The 23989-nt window shown below is 34.1% G+C and overlaps 1 protein-coding gene across 1 annotated transcript; it reads left to right on the top strand.

The window, feature by feature from the left end:
* The first annotated feature begins 13028 nt into the window (after nucleotides 1–13028).
* Nucleotides 13029–14693, top strand: LOC145031299 (putative aldo-keto reductase 2). The gene is made up of 5 exons (XM_078979819.1): nucleotides 13029–13286; nucleotides 13455–13655; nucleotides 13754–13926; nucleotides 14022–14124; nucleotides 14199–14693. Exons 1-5 carry the CDS (start codon nucleotides 13074–13076, stop codon nucleotides 14532–14534), a joined length of 1026 nt encoding a protein of 341 aa, XP_078835945.1. The 5' UTR covers nucleotides 13029–13073; the 3' UTR covers nucleotides 14535–14693.
* Nucleotides 14694–23989: the final 9296 nt, after the last annotated feature.

The following is a 23989-nucleotide window of genomic DNA, read 5'->3' as shown; positions in this document are numbered from 1 at the left end:
CATTTTGTGGTTATTATTTTTTTATCACATGTCATTTTATGAGTTTTTTTATTTTATTAAATTTTAATTGAAAAAAATATAGTAATAAATGAATATCAATTTATTAATGAACTTATTTTTTAATTTCAAAATTTTCAAAATTAAAGCTTATTAGTTTTTTTATTTAAATTTAAAGTATAAAAAAACATTTCTATCATAATAATTCAATATTTTTCTTATTTTCCTATAAACTCAAAGCTCTCAAATATTTTGACCTTTATATTCAATTTTTTTCAAATTAACTCATGTAATACATAAGTTCCACAACTAGTTTTTGTGATATATAAATAGGTCTGGAAGTTTAATATATAACCATGCAGATGCATATGTTCTTATAAGGTGTTATTATTTCCATCGTCTTAATTCATTAACTAACAAATCAGATTTCTAAAAAATGATATTTCGTACATGTCTGTTGATTGTGTCTAAAGTGATAATCCCAACATGTCCCACTGAACAGGGCCTACTAAAAATCGAGGGCCCAATTTTATTTTGATTAGCCTCTGTTATTTTTTGGCCCAAATCAAATTAGGTTAGTCCGATTAGTATCAGGCAAGACTATGAGCATCACACAACTGATGAGCAGAAACAGAAACGATGCAATCATCTAATGAGTGAGAATCAATTTTTTGGGAAAAATAAACGTTGCCTTGGTTCCTTCAGTCTCGATGTTGATTAGTGATTACGATTTAGGCATGGGATACAAAATAATGATGGTTGAATCCTCTAGACTCCTTGCAGCAATGGTCTCTTTAAATTGAATCGTCTAGACTGCTTTACAGTAACGATCTTGCCTTCTTTATAATCCCAGTAGCCGGTTCTTGTCTTCTTGATTAGAAATTGGCCTTCTGTTCATTCTTTTAAAAGTTCTCTATGTTATTTATTATATATTTACTTCAGTTGTCCAATCTCAGATTACGTAGTTCCCGCTTTGGTTGAAGCTTTGCATAAGGTAATCTTAATTTTATATATATATATATATATATATATATATATATATATATATATATATATATATATATATATATATATATATATATATATATATATATATATATATATATATATATATATATATTGTTTATAGATTAATTCATTCAAAGTGGTTTAGGATTTACTGAATTGTCTCAATTATGTTTTTGCAGACGGAAATGGGTGCAAGAATGTTGGGTGCTTTAAACAAGTGTATACAGGTTGAATGACTTACTTCTTTTTGTTTTCTTCTTCTTTTAATTTTAAATATTGAACATGTTTTGTCTTTTTGATCATGGTTTTAGGTATCTGGAACGCTTCTAGATGAAAACCAGGTAAGAGGCAAAATTGTTCATTTATTTAACAGGTTTAGTAGCAGATTGCCAAAAAAAATATGGTACATAAAATCTTTATTTTAGTTTCAAACTCCACCGAAAAGCTTCGTACAAATGTAGATTTATAGATGAGTTACTTATTTTATCAGGAATATATAAAGTTTTCTTTTGCATAAGTTTTTTTCTTTGTTTTAGGTGATCATTGGATGAAATATGATTCTAATTTCACTCATGAACATACATTTAGAGCTCGGCATAGAATGTCATTGTGCACAATCTAAGTAATATTTATGGTTATGAATTCAGTTCTAGTATTTAGTAGATTTCTTAGTTTTCATTTAAGGGTATCATATTTATGAGCTCCCAAAAAAATTGATATTTAACAAATATTTAATGTTAGGTTGTTGCCCTTGTGTTAATTATTTTCTGTAAAGTTTGTTAACTACAACAAAGTTGTTTACTACTACAACATCAAAGCCGGAGTTTGTTTTGTTTGTTTTTGTTGAAGACTTTAGTTCTTGTTCTATGTTGGTTTAATGATGTGTTTGTTATACATATTGGAGATAAATGCAATGTAACAATGTCTTTGGTTCTTTGCCATTTTTGAATGGGTAGATGAAAAAGTGAAGATTTGTTTGTTGCTTTAAAAAATTGGTTTTGTAATATATTTGGGTGGTTGAATTGTCTTATAAAAATAATAAAAATATTACATGAAAAATTTGAACTTTATCTGAAAATTTTCAAAAATTTATTAGTTTTAAGGTCTATTTTTACTAAATTGAACAGAGCTTTTAAAATCTCGGGGTTAGCCCTGGTTAATATTTGATAGTTTTTTTGAATTTGATTTTGCTTCGAGTTAAAAATATCATAAGAATGAATTCAAATAATAGATCATAATATAAGTACAAAAACATGTTTAACGAGTTGCGTAACTAACCCCACGAATCAAATAAGTTCATGTCGTAACGATTTTTGAGTTTTTCGGCAAATGAGTTAGCTTCAAAATCAAGTTATAAATCTCATTGTGATTGATGGAAAATTGTCTGGAGTTAGAAAACTCGTTATCTAAGGCACTTCACAAAACGTTTTAAGTTTTGAAAGTTTACACTTTTAGCCTGTTTGTTTTTCGTTGCGTAACTTTTGGATATGAAAGACATGTGAGTTGCATTTATTACTAAATTCTCATGATCGCCACTTTATAGGTGATGACATGAGTTCCAAGATTGTTATTTCTAAGACAAAATACGTTTTATTACCAAAAAAATAAATAAATAAATAAATAATAAAAAATAAAAAGAGTTACAAATTTTAAGGGTTACACGAATACATCTAAATCAGGAACCATTCACAAGCACTAGATACTTTTTACAAGTATGATTAAGACAAATTTGCTGTTAAAAAAAGATATGGCTGAAATAGTTATGTTTAATGGTTTTTAACTCCTATGTCAGAAGTTCAAATAGTTATGTTTAACGGCAATATATTTAGTTTTTTTAGTTAAGATCATGGTTCTAAAAAGTAGGTCATGGCGTACCTTAAGGCGTGTCATGATGCGAATCGTGACCTAGCCGTTATGAAAACGTTCAAGGTCGGTTTGTTAACTGTGACACCCAAATAACGTGTCGATGTGCACCTTATCACGTTATGACGCGTGTTTTTTATTTTTGTTTTTTTGTTTTCTAATCGGTCCTAAACTAATTGAGTTTTTGTTAACTTTTTGATACGACATATTAATATAACACTCCTAAAAACATGATATATTTGATAAAATTCAGTAATTATATATTTTTTCTTTTTTAATTTATATAAAATAGTCACGCCTTGAAAAACGTCATAGCTTGTCAAGGCTTATCATGACTTAACTTTGATATTACCGCCAAACTCACACCTCACGTTATTTAGAACATTGGTTAAGACTAATTAAATGTTATTTTGTAATTTTCAACATTCAGATTTAAGAAAAAAAGTATTTAAATATGATTTGAACCTAGAATGTCTAGCTTAGGTTGTCCGGTGGGATAGAAGAAAAGATGCGTGAGGATAAGTTGGAACCACCTGGAGATGCGTGAACATCGCCTCAGGGGTGGGTTGTTTGCGCGTGACGTAAGGCAGAAGACGAATGAAGACGCACGCTTTGATTGGTTATTTCTTTTTACTGTTGTTTCGACCGTTTGCATGTTAAAAAAAATCTTTTTTATTATTTTTATTTTTTCAAATTCTCTCTATATATAGAATCATTTTATACACAACTCTCCACTAAAACACACCCATTTTAATTCAAAACAAACACACACATTCAACCAAAAAATGGATAATTCACACGACGATTCTGATGACTGTCTGCAGCACAAGACATGGTTCGCGAGAGAGGCGAAAGTTCACACGGTGAGAAGAAACATAGAACAAATGAACTTTTGGTACATAATTATTTTGCTCCTGATAGTCTCTATAACCTATCAAAATTCAAAGATCTATTCGTATTAGTAGAACTTTATTTTTACATATAACTAGAGATTTATAACTTAATTATGAGTTTTTCTAATTACGATGGGATGCTAGAGGTAAACGTAGTTATACTACAATACAAAAATGTACGATCGCTTTTAGAAAATTGAGATATGGTATAACCGCACACGCATCAGATGAGTATCTAAAAATGTCTGAGAGGACGGGTCGAGTGTACATATATTTTCTTTGAGTATGTTATAAAGCTTTATCGTGACATATACTTACGACATCCGACTAAAAGTGATGTCGAACAGTTGTATACCGCGTATCAAGCTAAACATGGTTTTCCAGAGATGCTTGGTAGTATTGATTGTACACAATGGGAGTGGGCAAATTATCCCAATGTGTGGCGTGGTCAATTCACGTGAGGAGATCATAGGGTCCCGACTGTTATACTGGAGGCGGTTGTTTCACATGACCTATGGTTTTGAGATGCATTCTTTGGTATGGTGGGGTTTAACAATGATCTGAATGTGCTTCAAGCATCTCCGTTATTCAACAATATTTTGCAGGGTAAAACACCAGACATGTCATACGTTGTAAATGGAAATGAATATAAGTATGGACATTACCTAGGTGATGGGATGTAGCCGAAGTATGCTACAATTGTGAAGTTATATTTATTTCCAGCTAATGAAAAACGAAAATTGTTCAAGTTAGCACAGGAATCTACACGGAAGGACGTCGAACGAGCGCTTGGAGTCCTAAAACAAAGGTGACACATAATCAAGCATCCGACACGAACATAGGATAGGGCAAAACTAACGACGGTGTTGATTGCTTGTGTTATTTTACATAACATGATAATAGAAGAAAAAGGCAGAGCTACATGTTCATATACCGGGAACTATATACTTAATCCACCTGCAGTGATACAAGTTGGTAGACCGGTATACTTTTGTAGGGTTTTGGAAATACAAAATCATGAAGCACATCACAATCTATATCACGATTTGACCGAGCACATATGGGGGAGACAACTTCAAGGAGGAAATGACGATGAAGACGAAGAGGATGATGGCGATGATGACGAAGCGATTGCGAGTGGTGACGACGAGGCGGATAAGAGTGATGGGGATGATGATGACGACGAGTAGTATATGTCTATGGTTTTTATGTTTTAAGTTTTTTTTGTTTTTTAATTAAGTTGTGTAATGTTTGATTTGTTATGTTTTATGTTTATTTTAGTAATTTAAGTTTAAAATTTATATGTTTTTAATTAATGAAATGTGGTTTTATTTTTTTGTGTTTTAAAAAAAAATTATTTATGTTATAAATTATATTTTTTATTTAGTATAATGTTACAAAAAATTTAAAAAAATTAAAAAAAATTTAATTATGTTATAGTTTTTTTTATTTAATATAATGTTATAAAAAATAAAAAATTTATGTATGTTATAAATTATGTTTTTTACTTAATATAATGTTACAAAAAAATAAAAAAAAAAAATGAATATTGTTAGTAGTGACTATTTCCTATGTATAGTGAGTTGGTAGTGGGTTAGTGATGAAGCTGAGTAGAGGTGATACAATGAATTGGTGGTTACCACTCCCTACGGTCTTAGTATGACATATCATCTTATCAATTTCAACAAGAACCTATGACTATTTTTTGTTCTAAAAATTTGCATTTTCATTGTTACTCGCAAATGCTTTGCAAATCTAGATATATTCCCTACCTTGTTATAATTTATGATGTTTTCTAATAAGGTATATTTTGCTTGAGAAAAAAAATAACATTACGAATTTACATCAACTTAAAACTAAAAAAAAAAATAGACAGGTAATATAAATATAACTTCAAGGTGTGGTCAATTTAATAAATAACTTATATTAATATATTTAATGAGTTCATCATCATATCTATAATCTATAATTATATATAAATCTAATCACAGTCAAATACTGTTCATGAGGAAGTTCAAAATTAGTATGTCTATATAATGAGAAATTTGTTAATTTAACCAAAAATCTTAATTATTTTGTGGAAAATAACCAAAAATTAGCAAATTACTTACTGTATCCATTGAAATTGCAAAGACTTAAGGACCGTTTGTGATTTATTTAGTTCATCTGCAAATATACAACCCGTTAATGCACGCATATACATCAACAACTTGTACATCAGCAGAGTTGGAAACCAATTTGTGATTTTGTCTTAACCCATCTCAGATTTTCATATCTAGAGTATAAATACCTCTTTTCTTTGTTTTTTTTTTAAACTCTCACTTTTGTAGTTACAAAGTTAGGAAAACTCCCTCATTCTCTACGATTTTATGTTTATAAATTACTTTTAAATCGAATTTGTTTTCGGATTAACTTACTAGCTTTGGTGTAAATGGATTGATCTAAGCATACGAGATTAAGGGGGTGTTTGGATCGGAAAAACAGAGGTGTTTATTGCTTATTCCCACAATAAGCTAATTTGAGTGTTTGGATAAAATCCAACTTATTAAGCTAAATAAGTTAATTTTAATAAGCATCCATCCTCATGTTTATTGCTTATTGTTTATTCCCACCACAAATAAGCTATAAGCAATAAGCTAAAAAGCTAATCCAAACACTCCCTAAGTTCTTGCAAATGTATTTTCAAATTAATTAATGTTTGTTTATTAAATTTTGACAATATCAATTTCAAAAATGTTATGAACCTAAATATCATGATGACTCTACATAAACCTTGTTTGCAAAATGTGTCAACAAATTTGTTATCTTTTCTTACAACCCCAAAGGAACTCATGGAAGACGGATGGACGGAAGTGAGGCGGCGTAAAACGGTAATGGCGTTCGATGGGAACACAACGGTGGAAACCACTTTCTTCGTTACTAACATACCAAACGGCACAACTAAATCAGAATTCAGAAAAATCTTTTCTCAAATGGGAAGATTATCAGATATCTATTTCGGGAGGAACATAGGGAAGAACGGGTAAAACTACGGCTTCATACGTTTCATCGGCGTATCCGACGTCAAAGATTTGGAATTGAAACTGAACGGTGCTATATGCAGGAACAATAAACTTGAGATTAACGTTGCAAGGCATGGCCGGAAAACACTTCCATTACCTCCTGGGAAAATAAACTAGAACCCAAGAATTGTTGAGCTCCTGAGACAAAATACCAGTATCCATGGAGGCGGATTTACCGACCATACAACATATGCTTAGGTTACTGGTCACTCCAAATCAAGGCAACCCAACAAGAATATTCACCAAACATCTGCTCCGATCCGCTTGCACACCGACGACAGCATGGACCGATGGCTCACTAAATCCACCCTCATTGGCGAAGCTAAATCCCTAGAACACCTTGGTCATATGCCAACTCTCATCTCCATACACAGCGAACACCGCCCTTCAGCCAAATACCTTGGTGGGATGCTTGCTCTAATTAGCTTTGATTCCACAGTTGCTGCAAGAGAATTCCTAGAAAATGAGACGAATTGGAAAGATACATTCAAATGGATGAAGATGGGATCCACTGCAGTCACAAAATCCGAATGCATAACATGGATCAGGATAGTTGGACTCCGCATCCAACTATGGAATAACTCCAACTTCTCTGCTATTGGGGAAAAGTTCGGAAAAATAGTGGTGCCAATAGACCATATCACAAATCGCATTGAACTCTCTGTGGTGAAGTTAGCCATTCTCACAAACAAATTAACAAAAATCAATGAGGAGATTCAGGTGGAAGCCGATGGCCGATCTTTTCACGTTGGAATCATTGAATACGAAGACGAACCATGGTTCTCGTTCAAGTTTGACAACGAAGAACATCCATATGAAGATCAAGTGTTGGATGATAAAACTGAAAACGAGTCTATGGTAAGTGAGTCAAATAATTGGAACTCCACTGAAGAAGATGAAGGTGTATCTGCAACTTGGATCAATGACATGGAGGAGGGGGAAATCGTTCAGGATAGGAACCCTAACTCTCTAATATACCATACGGAAGAAAAGACTAATGAAGGCGGTGATGACCGAACAATGCCATGCACAGTGGCCGGAGATGACACGGATCATCACCAGAGAACAACATTGGCGACCAAGACCATTGATTCTGGTGAGGAAAGACCGATTCTCGAGAAAGGGGTTTACGAAGCGACACTTAATTTCCAAGATAATTCAAAAGATAACGGTAAGACAGATCGGGTTGTCGCCCTAGATAATCAGACAGATCCAATACCCTCGGATCTTCAAACTTTGGGCCTAATGAAAATTGTTAATTTCCCAGCTTCATTAGCCCAATCTGGGTGCTTTGGCCATTTTCCTTCTTTTAACTATACTCCTCCTTCAGTCGGTCAACATAGTTTAGATAATGGTCATGCCTGCTCCTCTTTAAAGAGACGCCGCTTACAGTGCTCTCCCCTAGTGAACTCACAAATTCGATCCCAATAACCACCCTGTTGAAAGCCCCTGAAATAAGTCGACCTCCCCCCATCATCGTATCCACCACCAACACAGATAAACCAACTCAGATCCCTCAACCCAGCGCCAGCCAAAACATCAATGTATAAAACTATGAATTAACCGACCTAGTGGTAGAATCAACATAAATTGAAGCGACAACAACAGTGGGTTCCCTAATTGGGTTTGAGATTGAACCTAATAATCGTATCCTAATTGAAATTCTTGGAGTATCATGTGAGCACAATGTTCGCCAATGAATTTCCTTTCTCTAAATATTAATGGTATTGGGGGAGAGCATAAGGTGGCATGGATCAGACGACTTAAAAGAAAGCATATGCTATCATTTATTGCAATCCAAGAAACACAACTCCTAGACGCTGAGATTATTGATGCAAGGGATTTTTGGGGCTCTACTGATTTTGGTGTCAGTCGCACCAGCTCTTACGGAAGGTCTGGAGGTTTACTAAGTCTATGGGATAATAAGATGTTCACTTCTACTGATGTTATATCCTCTCGCAATTATCTTATCAGTATTGGCACTTGGGAAGGCATTTCAAGACCAGTAATTATTGCTAATATTTATGGACCACAACTGATACGTGAAAAGGCATTGTTATGGGAAGAATTGAAAGGGATCATACAAGCTATCGATGGGGTGTGGATCATGATAGGGGACTTTAATGTAGTAAGGAGACCTGAGGAGAGATTTAATTCAATTTTCTGCTATCGTACAGCTAGAGACTTCAACAAGTTCATACTAGAGGTGGGTTTCACAGATCTTAAAATGGGTGGGTTCAGATATACATGCTTTTGGAATGAAGACATAAAACTGAGCAAACTAGATCGCTTCCTAATCAGTCCAAGATTTCTTGATATTGCTCCCAAAACCTTTATCACCACGTTACCACGAGAACTCTCTGACCACTGTCCCATACTACTCTCTACCACCAAACCGGACTTCAGCCCCCCACCATTCAGGCTCTTCAATTCTTGGTTACTGAGAGAGGGTTTTGAGAAGACTTTCATAACCAGCTGGAATAATTTTATTGGGTTCGAAACCCCGGACCAGTACATGGCGGCAAAACTAAGACACGTCAAAGAAGCCTTAAAAATATGGAGAGCAACAGAACACCCCATAGAAGAGGCTACTTTAATTAAACTCAAAATGGAGATAGAACGATTGGATCATGAAGCTGAATCCAGGGCACTCAACATAGAAGAAGCGACGAGGCGAAGGGATAGTTTCAAAAAAATCGCAGAACTCGAAAAACTCAGAGCGTTAGACATAAAGCAAAAGTCCCGGGTCAAATGGGCTGTAGACGGGGATGAAAAAACTCGATTCTTTCACGGCCATGTTAACAATAATAATTTGAAAAACGGGATCGATGGACTCATGATCAACGGGTCGTGGTGCACTGACCCGACGATGATAAAACTGGAGACCTTCAAATGTTTTGCCAATAAGTTTAAAGAAAAATGTCTTTCCAGACTGAAACTAAGCAATAGCCACTTTAATAAGATCACCCCAGCTGATTGCCAGATGCTAGAAGCGCCAATCTCACTGGAGGAAATTAAGGAGGCAGTGTGGGCTTGCGGAAACGAGAAAGCCCCTGGACCCGACGGATACACATTTAAATTCATAAAAAAAATACTAGGGTGTACTGCTGGGAGACATTGCTGCTGTGGTCAAACATTTTGAGCACTATGGGAAACTGGACAAATCGTGTAACTCTTCATTCATATCCCTGATCCCCAAAATCAAAGACTCCATCATGTTAAGTAATTTTAGACCCATCAGTCTAATAGGATCATTATACAAGATCATTGCTAAGATCCTTGCACAAAGAATAAAGAAGCTTTTGGGGAAGTGCATAGATGAAGTTCAATCTGCATATGTCGAAGGCAGGAACATTCTTGATGGACCGTTGATAGTAAATGAACTATGTACATGCGCAAAAAAGTCAAAAAATAAGGTCTTGCTTTTCAAAGTTGACTTCGATAAAGCATTTGACTCCATAAATTGGGGATTTCTCGACTCAAACCTAAAAACCATGGGATTTGGAGACAAATGGAGGGCATGGATCAAGGGCTGTCTTGAATCTGCCAAATCATCGGTCTTGGTTAACTGGAGCCCGACTAAGGAAGGGGTGAGGCAGGGGGAACCTCTATCACCGTTCCTCTTCATCATAGCCATGGAGTGATTAAGTGCAGCCATGCGGGCTGCATGTCAAACTGGAGTCTTCCAGGGTTTAACACTACCAAACAGTGGACCAACGATCTCCCACTTACTATACGCAGACGATGCACTGTTTTTCGGAGAATGGTCGAAAAAAAACATAAAAAACCTTGCCAGGGTCCTACACTGTTGTCATGCCTCCTCTGGTCTCAAGGTAAACTTTGATAAATCAAAGGTTTTTAGCATTGGCGCTGATATGCATGAAGTCTCAATATGGTCCACAACTCTTGGTTGCAAACCATCCTCTCTCCCATTCACTTACCTTGGTGTTCTGGTCAGGGCGAACATGAATTTATTAAAAATTGGAAACCGATGATCGAGAGATTTCATAAAAAACTGTCCATATCAAAATGCAAAACCTTGTCGTTTGGTGGTATACTAACGCTTGTTCAGTCGGTTCTGGGTAAGTTACCAACTTATTATCTCTCGATATTTGTGGCTCCCGAGGGGGTGATTGAGACGTTTGAACGAATTCGTAGGAAGTTTTTATGGGGTAGTACAGATGAAAAAAGAAGCATACACTAGGTATCCTGGGACAAAGTCACCGCATCCAAAGACATTGGCGCGATTGGTGTTGGTACGATAAAATCTCTAAACTGCTCCCTTATTATGAAGTGGTGGTAGAGACTACGATCTGAGCCTACATCCTTTTGGGCCAAAGCCATACATAGCATGCATAATTTGTACAACAAACCAGACCACTGTTATGCAAGCAAATACATACCAGGTGTGTGGAAAAACATCATGAGTATCGGAAAATACCTTCAAAATAAAGGTATCCCAACTGAAACAGTGTTATACAAATAATCAGGTCCAGGTGGTGAAACATGGAAATGTAATCTCACTGTTAATGGATCATTCATAGTAAAAGTCCTCCGGAAAAAACTAAACTTCAACCCCACACTAAACCTGGATCAGTTTACATGGCTGGGGGAGATCCCAATTAAAATTAATTGTTTCACTTGGAGGGCTAAAATGGGCAAAATAACTTCAACCTTGGGCCTTTTATCCAGAGTGGTAGATGTGGAAAAAAAATTATGTAGTCACTGTGAAGAAGTAGTGGAATGCGCAGACCATGCATTGGTGGGGTGTAAATATGCGAACACGATTATACAACGGGTGTTAAAATGGTGCAGAGTTCCTCTTGTAGAACTTAAAACAGTACATGAGGTGATCACATACGCTCAAGCATGGTCCAACTGCCCCAAAAAAAGAAGGTTGCTAATGGGAATTTGTTACGACATGCTCTGGAACATTTGGAAAGTAAGGAACAACATAATGTTCAATAAAAACCGGCTTCCTGCTCTCATTTGTGTATACATGATCAAATCCACTACATACCTATGGATAAAAAACAGAGGGAAAAACAGGAGTATTGATTGGTTAGCATGGTGTAGATCTCTGTTTCTTTGTGTGTAATCTGTAATCTTAACATTTGTACATTGTTATTTCCCCTCCTCTAATCACTTGCTAGAGGTTGGTCTTATTAATATATTTGTCGGTTCTAAAAAAAAAAACAAATTTGTTTAATGAAGAACTAGGAACCTTGTAATTTCAACGTGTTTAACTCAACATATCACATATATCTACTCTAATAAATGAATGTTTTATTTTTTGCCACGTGACATCTTCTCATTCATTTGGACACATACTATTTTCTAAAACTTTTTAATTTTCTATTTTCCACTTGTCATTTCATTGTATATTTTTTTATTAAATTAAAATTTCACTTTTAATATGTAAGGTAATATATATATATATATATATATATATATATATATATATATATATATATATATATATATATATATATATATATATATATATAAGGTATTTATTACAAATGGTTTATATGTGTAATGTATTCAAAACATTAAAGTCTCATTAATTTTAATAATTCAAAAAATTTCTCATTTTTCTTATAAATTCAAAAATTTCAAATTGTTAAAATCTTATATTTAATTTTTTTTTAATAAACCATTTAATACATGGTTCCCACACCTAGTTGATATATATATATATATATATATATATATATATATATATATATATATATATATATATATATATATATATATTTCAAGTACCTTAAACTTACCATATCTAACATAAACATATTATACAAATTCAATTTAAAAGTACTTTATAAACATAAAATCATACCGAACAAGAGAGTTTTTCCAATTATATAACTAGAAAAATGATAAGAGTTTTCTTAACTTTGTAACTACAAAAATAAAAATAAGGGTTTTAAGAGATTCTATATTTGCAGATGAACCAAAGAAATCACATATGGTCTTTAAACAACTACTACAATTTTAGTGATTTTTGTTTAATTTCTACTAACTAATTTTTTATTTTTATTTTTGCTAAATTATCAAATTTCCCTGTATAAATTAAATGCGTGGGCACTTGCGTCTATCTATCGTCATCTCCCGTCCTAGTTTGACTTTAATTACACAACATGGAGACCCTACCAACTCAAATCCCCACTTCACAGTCCCTATATAAAGTAATCTGCCAGGAGTGGCTCTCTTCAATCAATCCATAGAAGAAGATCGAAGTTCGAAAATGACAGGAGTTCGAAGAATCAAACTGGGTTCACAGGGTTTAGAGGTATCCGCTCTGGGTTTGGGTTGTATGGGCATGTCCGCTTTCTATGGAGACCCCAAACCTGAACCTGACATGATCAAGCTCATCCACCACGCCATTAACGCCGGCGTTACCTTTCTCGACACCTCCGACATCTACGGCCCTCAAACCAACGAGATCCTTATCGGCAAGGTAACAACCATTCTTCAACTACTATACAAGCTTATATGTTATATCTTACTTTGATCAATTGTCCTGCGATTAGCTTTAAGATGTTAGAGAACAGGGGCCTTTTGACTCTTTTCATGTTTCGAATTAGTCAACTTACTGTTCTTATGTATCGTTTCTTGGTAACTACAGGCTTTGAAGGGAGGGACGAGGGAGAAAGTGGAGCTCGCAACCAAATTTGGTATTAAATACGATAGTGCTGCGATGGAGGTGTGTGGAGATCCGGCGTATGTAAAGTATGCTTGTGAAGCTAGCTTGAAGAGACTCGGTGTCGATTGTATCGATCTGTATTATCAGCACAGAATCGACAAGCGTGTGCCTATCGAAATCACAGTTGGTTTCCACCTCTTGACAGAATCGTTCTCTTTCAGTCGTTAAATTCATCATCCATTCATATTCATCTCCTCAAATCTTTCTTTTTCTATTCTTAGATGGGAGCGATGAAGGAGCTTGTGGAAGAAGGGAAGATCAAATACGTTGGATTATCAGAAGCATCCGCATCAACCATCAGAAGAGCTCATGCTGTGCACCCAATAACAGCCATACAACTGGAATGGTCGTTGTGGTCAAGAGATGTTGAAGAAGATATTATTCCTACTTGCAGGTTAATTAGCTTCCTTTTTCTATCCATTTTCTAATTCATCAATAACCATGAATCCAAAATCCAAACTTTAAGCTCTGTATATCATACTTTATCAGAGAACTTGGGATTGGGATTGTTGCATACAGTCCTCTTGGACGTGGGTTCTTCTCATCTGGCCCAAAGATGCTCGAGAACTTGGATGCTAGTGACTTCCGTAAGGTCTGTTAATTAGTTACCCTTTTTCGTTATATTCTCCATTACGTACTTCATGTTTTAACACTTTCTTTTTTTAGTACATGCCGAGGTTCCAAGCTGAAAATCTTGAACACAACACGAAAATGTTCGAGAGGGTGAATGAGATGGCGACAAAGAAGGGGTGCACGCCATCGCAGCTATCATTGGCTTGGGTTCACCACCAGGGGAATGATGTGGTGCCAATTCCAGGAACTACAAAGATTGAGAATCTTGAACAGAACATTGGAGCTTTATCTGTGAAACTAACACCAGAAGACATGGCTGAACTTGAAGCTATTGCTTCAGCTGATTCGGTGAAGGGGGACAGATATGGTGCTGGTATTTCAACATATCAGGATTCCGACACTCCTCCATTGTCATCTTGGAAAGCTTAATGGATGATGCAAATCTGTTGTATGTGGTTTGACATTGCTTGTTTTCGTTTAACGACACACCCTGTTTCGTGTTCTATTATTTGGTTAAACTCGATCAGGCGTGTAGATGTAAGCATTTGAGTTTTGAGTACAATAAATGAAGGCGGTTTCCTGTTTTGAGTTTTGAGCATGTATTTTGGTTTCGGGTTTTTTGGTCCACTTTACGATTGCTCCCTTGATGTTAATTAAACACTTTCGAAAGGGAGACAAACCTTTTTCACGTTGCATTCATTTCATTCGATTTTTTAGATAATTTAGATGCATTTTACACGAGCTAACTTTGTGATTCTTTCTGAACCTAATTATTTTGAAACGAAAATTGAAAAATCGGAAACAAATTTATCATATACTACGTAATGTAAAACTTTTGATTGTGTATATCAAGCCGTACTAGTAATTTTCCTTTCATGGAAATCATGTGTGAATTCAAATATTATGAATATATTTGGAAGGAAAGTTTTATTTTTGATGTAGACAAATAGAAAGGATATTGTTAGACAATGCATAGTCTAATATATATAGGAGTTTAATAAGGTGGTGGGAAATTCAATAGATTAAACTCTATTATTATGTTAACATTCAATAAATATGGAATTGAACTCTTTAATGTGATAAATGAAAGCTTTTAATTATTAAAAACAGTATTGGGCTAAAAGTACTTGAGCTTAGGCTTTTGTCCTAAAGCGCACGAAGCGTTTGGATCTTTAAATATCTAACCAAATATAAGCTACCAGTTAGTTTTATGCCTAAAGTGTTTCCTCTTCATTCCATACATAAATACACACACATACTCTTTACTCTCTCACCTTCATCTTTTCTTTATGCTTCTTTCTCATTCTTTAGACTCTCATTTAGGGTTTATATAATTATATGTTATACACCTTTAGGTTCTTATTCTTGATCCGGTATTTGTTGATTACTCCAAATTTATTGAGTGTGAGATCGACTTGTTATATGTGTAATTGTTTTGTAGATTCTGAAATTTGTTTAGTTGGTAAATAAAGGTTTCTTGAATTTTTACTTGGTGTCAGAGCCACACGAACCGGTTTGTTTGCTCGTTAGATTGTTTTCAATCAAATGTCTAATTATAAACCTTATATCTTGTGTGTAGGAAGTAGTGAGAAATTTTTGGTCATCGGAATTTTTTTTAGGAAACATTACCTTATGTTTTTTAAGGTAAAAATGGAGTATTTTTTTTGAAATTCTTGAATTGTGAATCCCATTTTGTTATTGAAATTTCATAAACAAATTGTCTAAGATTTCGATCCGGCAATCCATTGCAAAAATTTGATCCAAAATTTACATTAATTATTATAGAAAAAACACATTTGGTGGTGACATGAATTGGTCCAAAATGATTTCCATAAAATTTGGTCAATTTTCAAAAACCTTATTTTCAATTTTTTATATTAAATCAAAAATATAATTATTTTATTAATATCCCTTTTCAAAAATAATATATATAGTTTTTATTACACAAAGATAAAGTTAATATATATACTAAAAGAATAAATAACTATTCCATCATGAACTTAATTACAATAACTAAAAAAACCTTAAATTTTGTGACATGAACTTACAATAACTAAAAAAACCCTTAAATTTTGTATTTAACATTCAACAATCCTAACACTATTTAAAAAATTGTACGAGACCTCATTACCTTAAGCAGTTAATCTTTATAAGACAATTTGTTATGCTATGATCTTGTTGGCTTCTAAAACTCATTCAACTTCTCTTTCCCTTTTGTTGTTCTCGAACTTTCTTTATCTTCTCCTGTAAAACAATGTTGTTTTCGATCCATATAAATGCTAAACTCAAATATAAACATTATTTGATAAGCTTTCTGTATTTGTAGGTGATTGTGAGTTCTGCGTTGATCATACCAGATGTAACTATTCCTTCATCGTCACCAATGTTATGATTGATCATAGAAGTCATCATATCACCATCATCATACGTCTGAAAAACATTGGTGTCCAATGAATTTTCATGCTTGCGTTTTCTTTTCTCGATTTCCTTGAGCTTGCGTACAGCCTCTTCCCGGAGAGTAGCGGGATCAGTAGAACATTGGTATCCCATGAATCGCAGGAAACCCGCAATCCTTCTCTTGCAGTTTATTTCTTTCTCATCATCGCTTTTCTTTCTTTCAATACAATCCCTAGTGTTGTTCGTTGTCATTGTAGGTTGATTATTAATTTATGTGGCATGTGTTCGGTAGCCGATGTTTATAATACTTGGGAAGATGGAATATATGGTATGATTTTGTTGATAATTTAAAATTATAGAAGATTTCTGAATCCTTTCATTATTTAGATTTCCGGTTTCTCGTTTCTATATGATTAGTGTTTCATTTTGTTAGATTTTGCCTTCAATTTCTTAAAACAACCGACCAATACAGCTTAGGCCATCCCAAGTACCACCATTAACCATATGATGGGTAACACCCATAAAATACCACTAAAACATGCCACCTTATATTTTTTTAATTAAATTTAAATAGAAAATATAAGAAAAACATAGATTGTTTTCATTAGAAAAAAAAAAAACTTTACATTAATTTAAATAAAAACGACAATTGAAAATTAAATGCAAGAAAACATAAAAAATTCGAACACAAAAAACTACCCTAAACCTAGTTTTTTTTTAAACTAGTCTTTATATTTTGGGAAATTCTTTAACTTTAGCCAAATTTTGAGATGTGGAACACGATTGTAGGTTGTGTATTCATATTGATCCATGGCCACTTCGAACATATTTAGTCGAGGTTTCGACTTGCATAACTCATTAAACCATAGAAAATGCTTCGAACTTTTCCCCCAAAACAACTAAATATTTGATTATCTCCTTCTTCGGAAACCAACACCCATGGTTGCACTAACTTCTCTTCTTCCTCTTCTAACCAATTCATCCTTTTGGGATCTATGATTTTTGAATTTTAAAACAATACAAATGTGTTAATGTGAATAAAATGAGAGAATAATTGTATGCAAAATAAGGTGGTATGTAGTGATATTTATATATGTAAAAATTTATTTTAAGAATATATATATATATATATATATATATATATATATATATATATATATATATATATATATATATATATATATATATATATATATATATATATATATATATTACAAAACTAGTTGTTCAATAATCCCCTTTCAAATCAAACGCCAAACGAATTTGATTGGATGTGGTGTGTGGTCGTCTCTACCACAATACACAATGACCACAAGCCAAAAGTGACACCTGGGGTGATGTTTATTGTCCTAGTCCGTTGTGTGACACCAAAGAAAATTAGGTCAACTTTAGTCAAACAATATCACTCTGATCACTATTGTAATACACCATATGAGTTCTAATCAAATAATTTTGATGTTTGTAAAGTTTTATACATGGAATTACAGCCAGTTTATTAGTTAAGTAGGGGTGTGTATGGGGCGGTTTGATTCGGTTATTGGTCAAAACCGAACCATAACCATTATGATTGGTTAATTCATTTTGGTAACCATTGGGTATGGTTAATATTGATTATGGTTAATGGTTTTTGTCGGTTAACGGTTTTGGTTAATGGTTAATATTGGTTATCCATAATGTTCAAAATAATATAAATGGCAAAAGTATAGTGGCATAAAAAATGAAAAGAGAATACAAAAAGTCCTCGATACCAATGTTTGTAACCTAGATTATAGTAATATAATAAAATGTGTATCTTTAATACTTAGAGTGAGATAACACATAGTCACATTCAGAATCAAAAACATTTAACAAAAAGTATAAAACAATTAAAAAAAATTGACATTGATCACTTCATATATTGATAATTGATATTAACATTAAAATAAAGCCAAACATTCATACACGTTCAATGCAATTAAATCAAAAACTATAAAATAAAATAGCTAAACATTTATATTACGTGTTATATGGATAAAAACCAATCACTCATATACATTCAATGTGATTAAGTCAAAAACAGTAAATAAAAAAATACATTCTTAATATATCACAAAGTGAAGAAGAACCAAAAACTTAACTTACCTACAAATTTTGATTATAAATTAAAAAAATCATTCGAATAGAAATATAAGTCAAAACAATCTTTGATTAGGATTAACGGCGTGAGAAGTCTCCGATTAGGATTATGAGTGTGAAGATTAAACTAATTGTGAATAATGTTTACAAATTATAGAATTAGTTGATTAGGAATGACAACATTAATCAATAATCTAACTCAATGCATGATTGGAAAATTGTGTGTGTCTGCATGATCTGCGTGATCATCCTTTGATGGTTTGATTGCACGTTCGTCTCCTGATAAGTGAGGATTAATGAATTATACTTTGAAATTTTAATGGGTCTTAAATAAGTTTGACTATATTATTTTATATATAATCCATAATTTTATTAAAATATAAAGTTAGCGGTTCGGTTAATAATGATTCGGTTAACCTATAAAACCATAACCGAACCGTTTGTTATCGGTTAACAAAAATTAGAAACCGAATCAACGGTTTTTAAAATGGTTCGGTTATATCGGTTAATTTGGTCATGGTTCGGTTTTTCGGTTATTATGCTCACCCCTATAGTTAAGTATTCAAATGAAACGAATCATTGCCAAACAAAAAAATTTAGTATACATACGTAATGTGTTAGTACATATGATTGAAAGAGATATATGTAATAAAAAATTTTATGCACAAATAATACACTCAACAAATAGTACATGTAATTATGAAATTGAAGACATAAAGAACGTCGAAAACGGAGTTTGCATATAACAGATTTGTCAATCCATAGAAAATAGACAATTGAACAACAACACACAACCTATTGTCGTAAAAATAAAACTTAATACGAGTTCTACTATGTCTTAGAGAACAAATTTTCAATTTCTGACAATTCTCTATAAAAACTAACTAAATTTAGAAATTTATAACGTTCCTAACTTTTTTTTTGCCTAGAAAAGTCATACACTGTTGTGGGTAAGATCAAACAACACAAGATTGGTATTTTTCACTAAAAGACCTTCGGACGATTTATTAGGTTAGTCGTAAGATTCGTCATGAAAAATTGTTTGTATATTACGAACCAGGTTTTGATGTAGTCTTTGATTCAAAACCCAACTTTTCCATTTCACGAAATATAAACCCTTTCACAAAGTGAAAAAACATAACTATAAATGGATTTCTACGAAAAACCAACTTTCAACTAGTTTGTTATGATAGCTGTGCAACAAATCTTGAATTAATATATACATATTCCAAATCTCGAGAGAGTCTAGTATTTGGTTTAGTTGATGAAATCAATGCAACAGAAATTTCACGAAATACTTGTTGCCAACGAGTTGTCACATCATCACATCTGTACTGTTGGATCAGTTTCATCGTGAGCCATTGGATCGGATTTTTAGATCCTAAATAAACAACCCCTCACTTCTCTCTCTACTCACAACTATCTTTCTTTACTATCTCTCCCTTTTATATATCTCTCTCCATCTCCCTCTTAGTTACCGACACAAAATCCACTGACCGACCACCGCCTTCCGTCAGCTACCGCCAATCTCCGTCGCATTAAAAAACCGAGAACCATCGGAACGAAAGCCTACCACCTTCATTGCTCCAACCAACAACCGATGCAACTCCAAACTACCTTCCTCCATTGACTATCCACCTACGACAACCCAAGCGATGCTGATAGCCGCCGATCGCCGCCACTGCCACCGTCCACCGAAGATTTTCCGACCATATTTCGACCAAACTCCGGTAAGTCGCTATTAATCCGGCCAAAACACTACTCATCAGCAGGCAAAACATTGATTAGCTACTTTTTAGAATTCTCGATATCTTCAAATTTATGCAACGCTACTTACAAAGTGAGTTTACGGCCCTACTTTTAAACCGTTTACTATATTTTGTGGGAGAATACATTCACCAACTGTTATAATACTATTATATACTCATATTTTGCACAAATGGATATTAAAAAACTATTGAACCTTTGTTCACAACACAAATACAGTAGGGATATACTGTAGAACCTCTGTTCACAAAACAAATATAGTAAAGATATATTGTAGAACCTCATCTCATAGAATAAATACAGTAGGGTTATATTATAGGAACTTTTCCTTGAAACTTTGATATTTAAAGTTAAGGCTTAAAATTTGATACATTATCAGTAATTTATGTGCGACACATTCATCACCTAAGTGTCATTTACTTAGGAAGACGTCTGACTTATAACTATTAATCTTCAGGATCAAGAGAATTGTGTATAGATCTATATGGTTTGACACCCCCATATGTGGTTGCTAGCTATCATCTTGATGGTCAAGTCCTGTTAGGTGATAATTGTCTACACTACTATTGTGACATCCCTATTTTCACGGCCAGAAAAGACCGATTTGGTTATGCTTTATTTTCAAATCAAAGTATCTTTTTAAAGAAAAGTGTTGCGGAATTTGTCACCAGAAAAACATGATAAATATGTTACCAACGCATTTTCCGAAGAAATGTATTTTATTCATTTTAAAACTTTGGGATGTCATCGTCAATACATAAACATAAGCATAAACAGACCTTATTTACACTAATGATCTACATCTTCATTAATCTCTTAGTGTAATGTAGCTTCGTATCGACACCTGTGATACAAATAAACTGAGTGGGTCAGGTTGGGAAACCTGATGAGTACATAAGGTTTTCAACCCACAATAATATAATTATTATGTTTAATTATCAAAAAATTAACCCAATTACCCATCCCTATTATATTCATTTAATCTCTCTAAAGATTTATCCTAAGGGTTATCTCCTATATTGAATTTACCTCTCATCTCCTTACATTGCATTTCTTTATATTTTTGTTCCTAAGGACTTTTCCTAAGGATCATTGCTGACATCGCATAGACAATATTGATTCGGGGATTACTCCCTCAATACGTGTCCAGTAAGGGTTAGGGTATCATCGCATGAATACGTAGTTACAACATCGATTGAACTCGTAATTCATATTAAGGGTTAAGATATCATCGCATGAATACGTAGTTACAACATCGCCTGAACTCGTAACTCATAGTAAGGGTTAGGGTATCATCGCATGAATACGTAGTTACAACATCGCCTAAACTTGTAATTCATAGTAAGGGTTAGGGTATCATTGCATGAATACGTGGTTACAACATCGCCTGAACTCGTAATTCATAGTAAGGGTTAGGGTATCATCGCATGAATTTGTAGTTACATCATCGCCTGAACTCGTAATTCATAGTAAAGGTTAGGGTATCATATCATGAATACGTAGTTACAACATCGCCTGAACTCGTAATTCATAGTAAGGGTTAGAGTATCATCACATGAATACTAGTTACAACATCGCCTAAACTCGTAATTCATCACCTACAGGTTATGAGCCTGCTAGTAGTTCCACATGACTGTCTAGAATACTCCATGGTCGCCATTTATACTCTGGTAGATGACTACATTGTCACATCGCCAGTCAAGGTTATGGTATCTCCTCTTATCTCACATCACCTTTCTATCATCACTTATCTCTCATCACCTAATTATCATCACCTATCTTTCATCACACACCAACTATTTCATATACCCATGTTTTACCCCAACATATGTGTAGATATAAAATACATATACAGTTTAAATCAAAAAAATGTATAAAATCATTTATCCAGCATAGATATCAATAACACAGATAATATGGACACATAGCATGTAATTTATATTAAATACTTCATATATATGTGTAAGATGAAATTAACTATGCACTCACTTGATAAGGTGGTGATTCGGACAACGCTTTGCTTCTTAAAATAATTCCTTTGACAAAACGACCATTTTGCTAAAAATTGGGTTCTGCGCGGGCCGAGTTTTAAACCGAAAAACTCTTTTTCTTAGAGCCTTTGGGCACTCCGGGGCTTTCTTCTTGTGCTAGGGAGGTTTCCTAGTATTCGGGGTGGTTTAGAGTGGCTAGAGAGAGAGAGAGAGAGAAAGAGAGAGAGAGAGAGTAGAGAGAGCAAGAAAGGTGTAAGGAATGAAATGATCAAATTTGCTATTTATAGGCTGTTTTGGCTCTCTCACATCGTGAGCCTCACATGCTCACGTTGTAAGCTTCCATGACTCATCACGTAGCCTTCCCAAGTGTTTTCTAGCCTCGATTAGTGTCCTTTTGACTCCTCACGTTGTGAGAAATCATGCTCACATCGTGAGCCTTAAACGTAGACTTGCCATCTGCATTCTAGCCTTGAAAAGTGGTGTTTTTACTCCTCACATCGTGAGAAATCATGCTCACGTTGTGAGTCCATTCATATTAGGGTTTCTTATATGTGTCATGCTCTCAGATAGCTACATCTTCGAAAGGCCATAACTTTTGCATACGAGTTCTGTTTTTGGCGTTCTTTATATCTACGAGTAGGTGGAGACATACTCTAAAACTTTCATTTAGACCCCTAAGGCTAAAAAGTAATTCATTGTAAACTCACTTTTTGCGATTCCTTATGTTATGTCGGTTTTGTTGCGAAACTTCGACTGGTCATAACTTCTTCATTATAACTCAGATTTCAGAGTTCTTTTTATGTAAAAAACCTTGTGATATATACTACAACTTAGTTTCCGTTTGACATAAATTCCTGTAGCGTTCCCATGTGTTTTGTAGCCTCGATTAGTGTTCGTTTGACTCCTCACGTCGTGATAAATCATGCTCACATCGTGAGCCTTAAATGTAGACTTGCCATCTTCATTGTAGCCTCGAAAGGTGGCGTTTTGACTCCTCACATCATGATAAATCATGCTCACATCGTAAGTCCAATCAGATTAGGGTTTCCGATACGTGTCATGCTCTTAGATAGCTACATCTTTGGAAGGTCGTAACTTTTGCATACGAGCTATGTTTCTGACGTTCTTTATATCCACGCATAGACGAGGACATACTCTACAACTTTCATTTAGACCCTCAAGGCTAAAAAGTAATTTATCGTAAACTCACTTTTTAGGATTCTCGATGTCGTTCCAGTTTTGTCGTGAAACTTCGACAGGTCATAACTTGTTCGTTATAACTCAGATTTCGGAATTCTTTATATGTACGAAAACCTTGTGACTTACACTACAAATTATTTTCCGTTTGACATAACTTCCCATAGCCTTCCTAGGTGTTTTCTAGCTTCGATTAGTGTCCGTTTGACTCCTCACGTCGTGAGAAATCATGCTCACGTCGTGAGCCTTAAATGTAGACTTGTCATCTGCATTCTAGCCTTGAAAAGTTGCATTTTGACTCCTCATGTCATGAGAAATCATGTTCACATGGTGAGTCCAATCAGATTAGGGTTTTTGATACGTGTCACGCTCTCAGATAGGTACATCTTTGGAAGGCCATAACTTTTGCATACGCGC

The sequence above is a fragment of the Lactuca saligna genome, chromosome 2 (assembly GCF_052625555.1).
Source record: "Lactuca saligna cultivar CGN05327 chromosome 2, ASM5262555v1, whole genome shotgun sequence".
NCBI classification, from domain to species: Eukaryota; Viridiplantae; Streptophyta; class Magnoliopsida; order Asterales; family Asteraceae; genus Lactuca; species Lactuca saligna.
The sequence above is the reverse complement of the archived record's forward strand: the minus strand, read 5'-3'. Positions and strand labels throughout refer to the sequence as shown.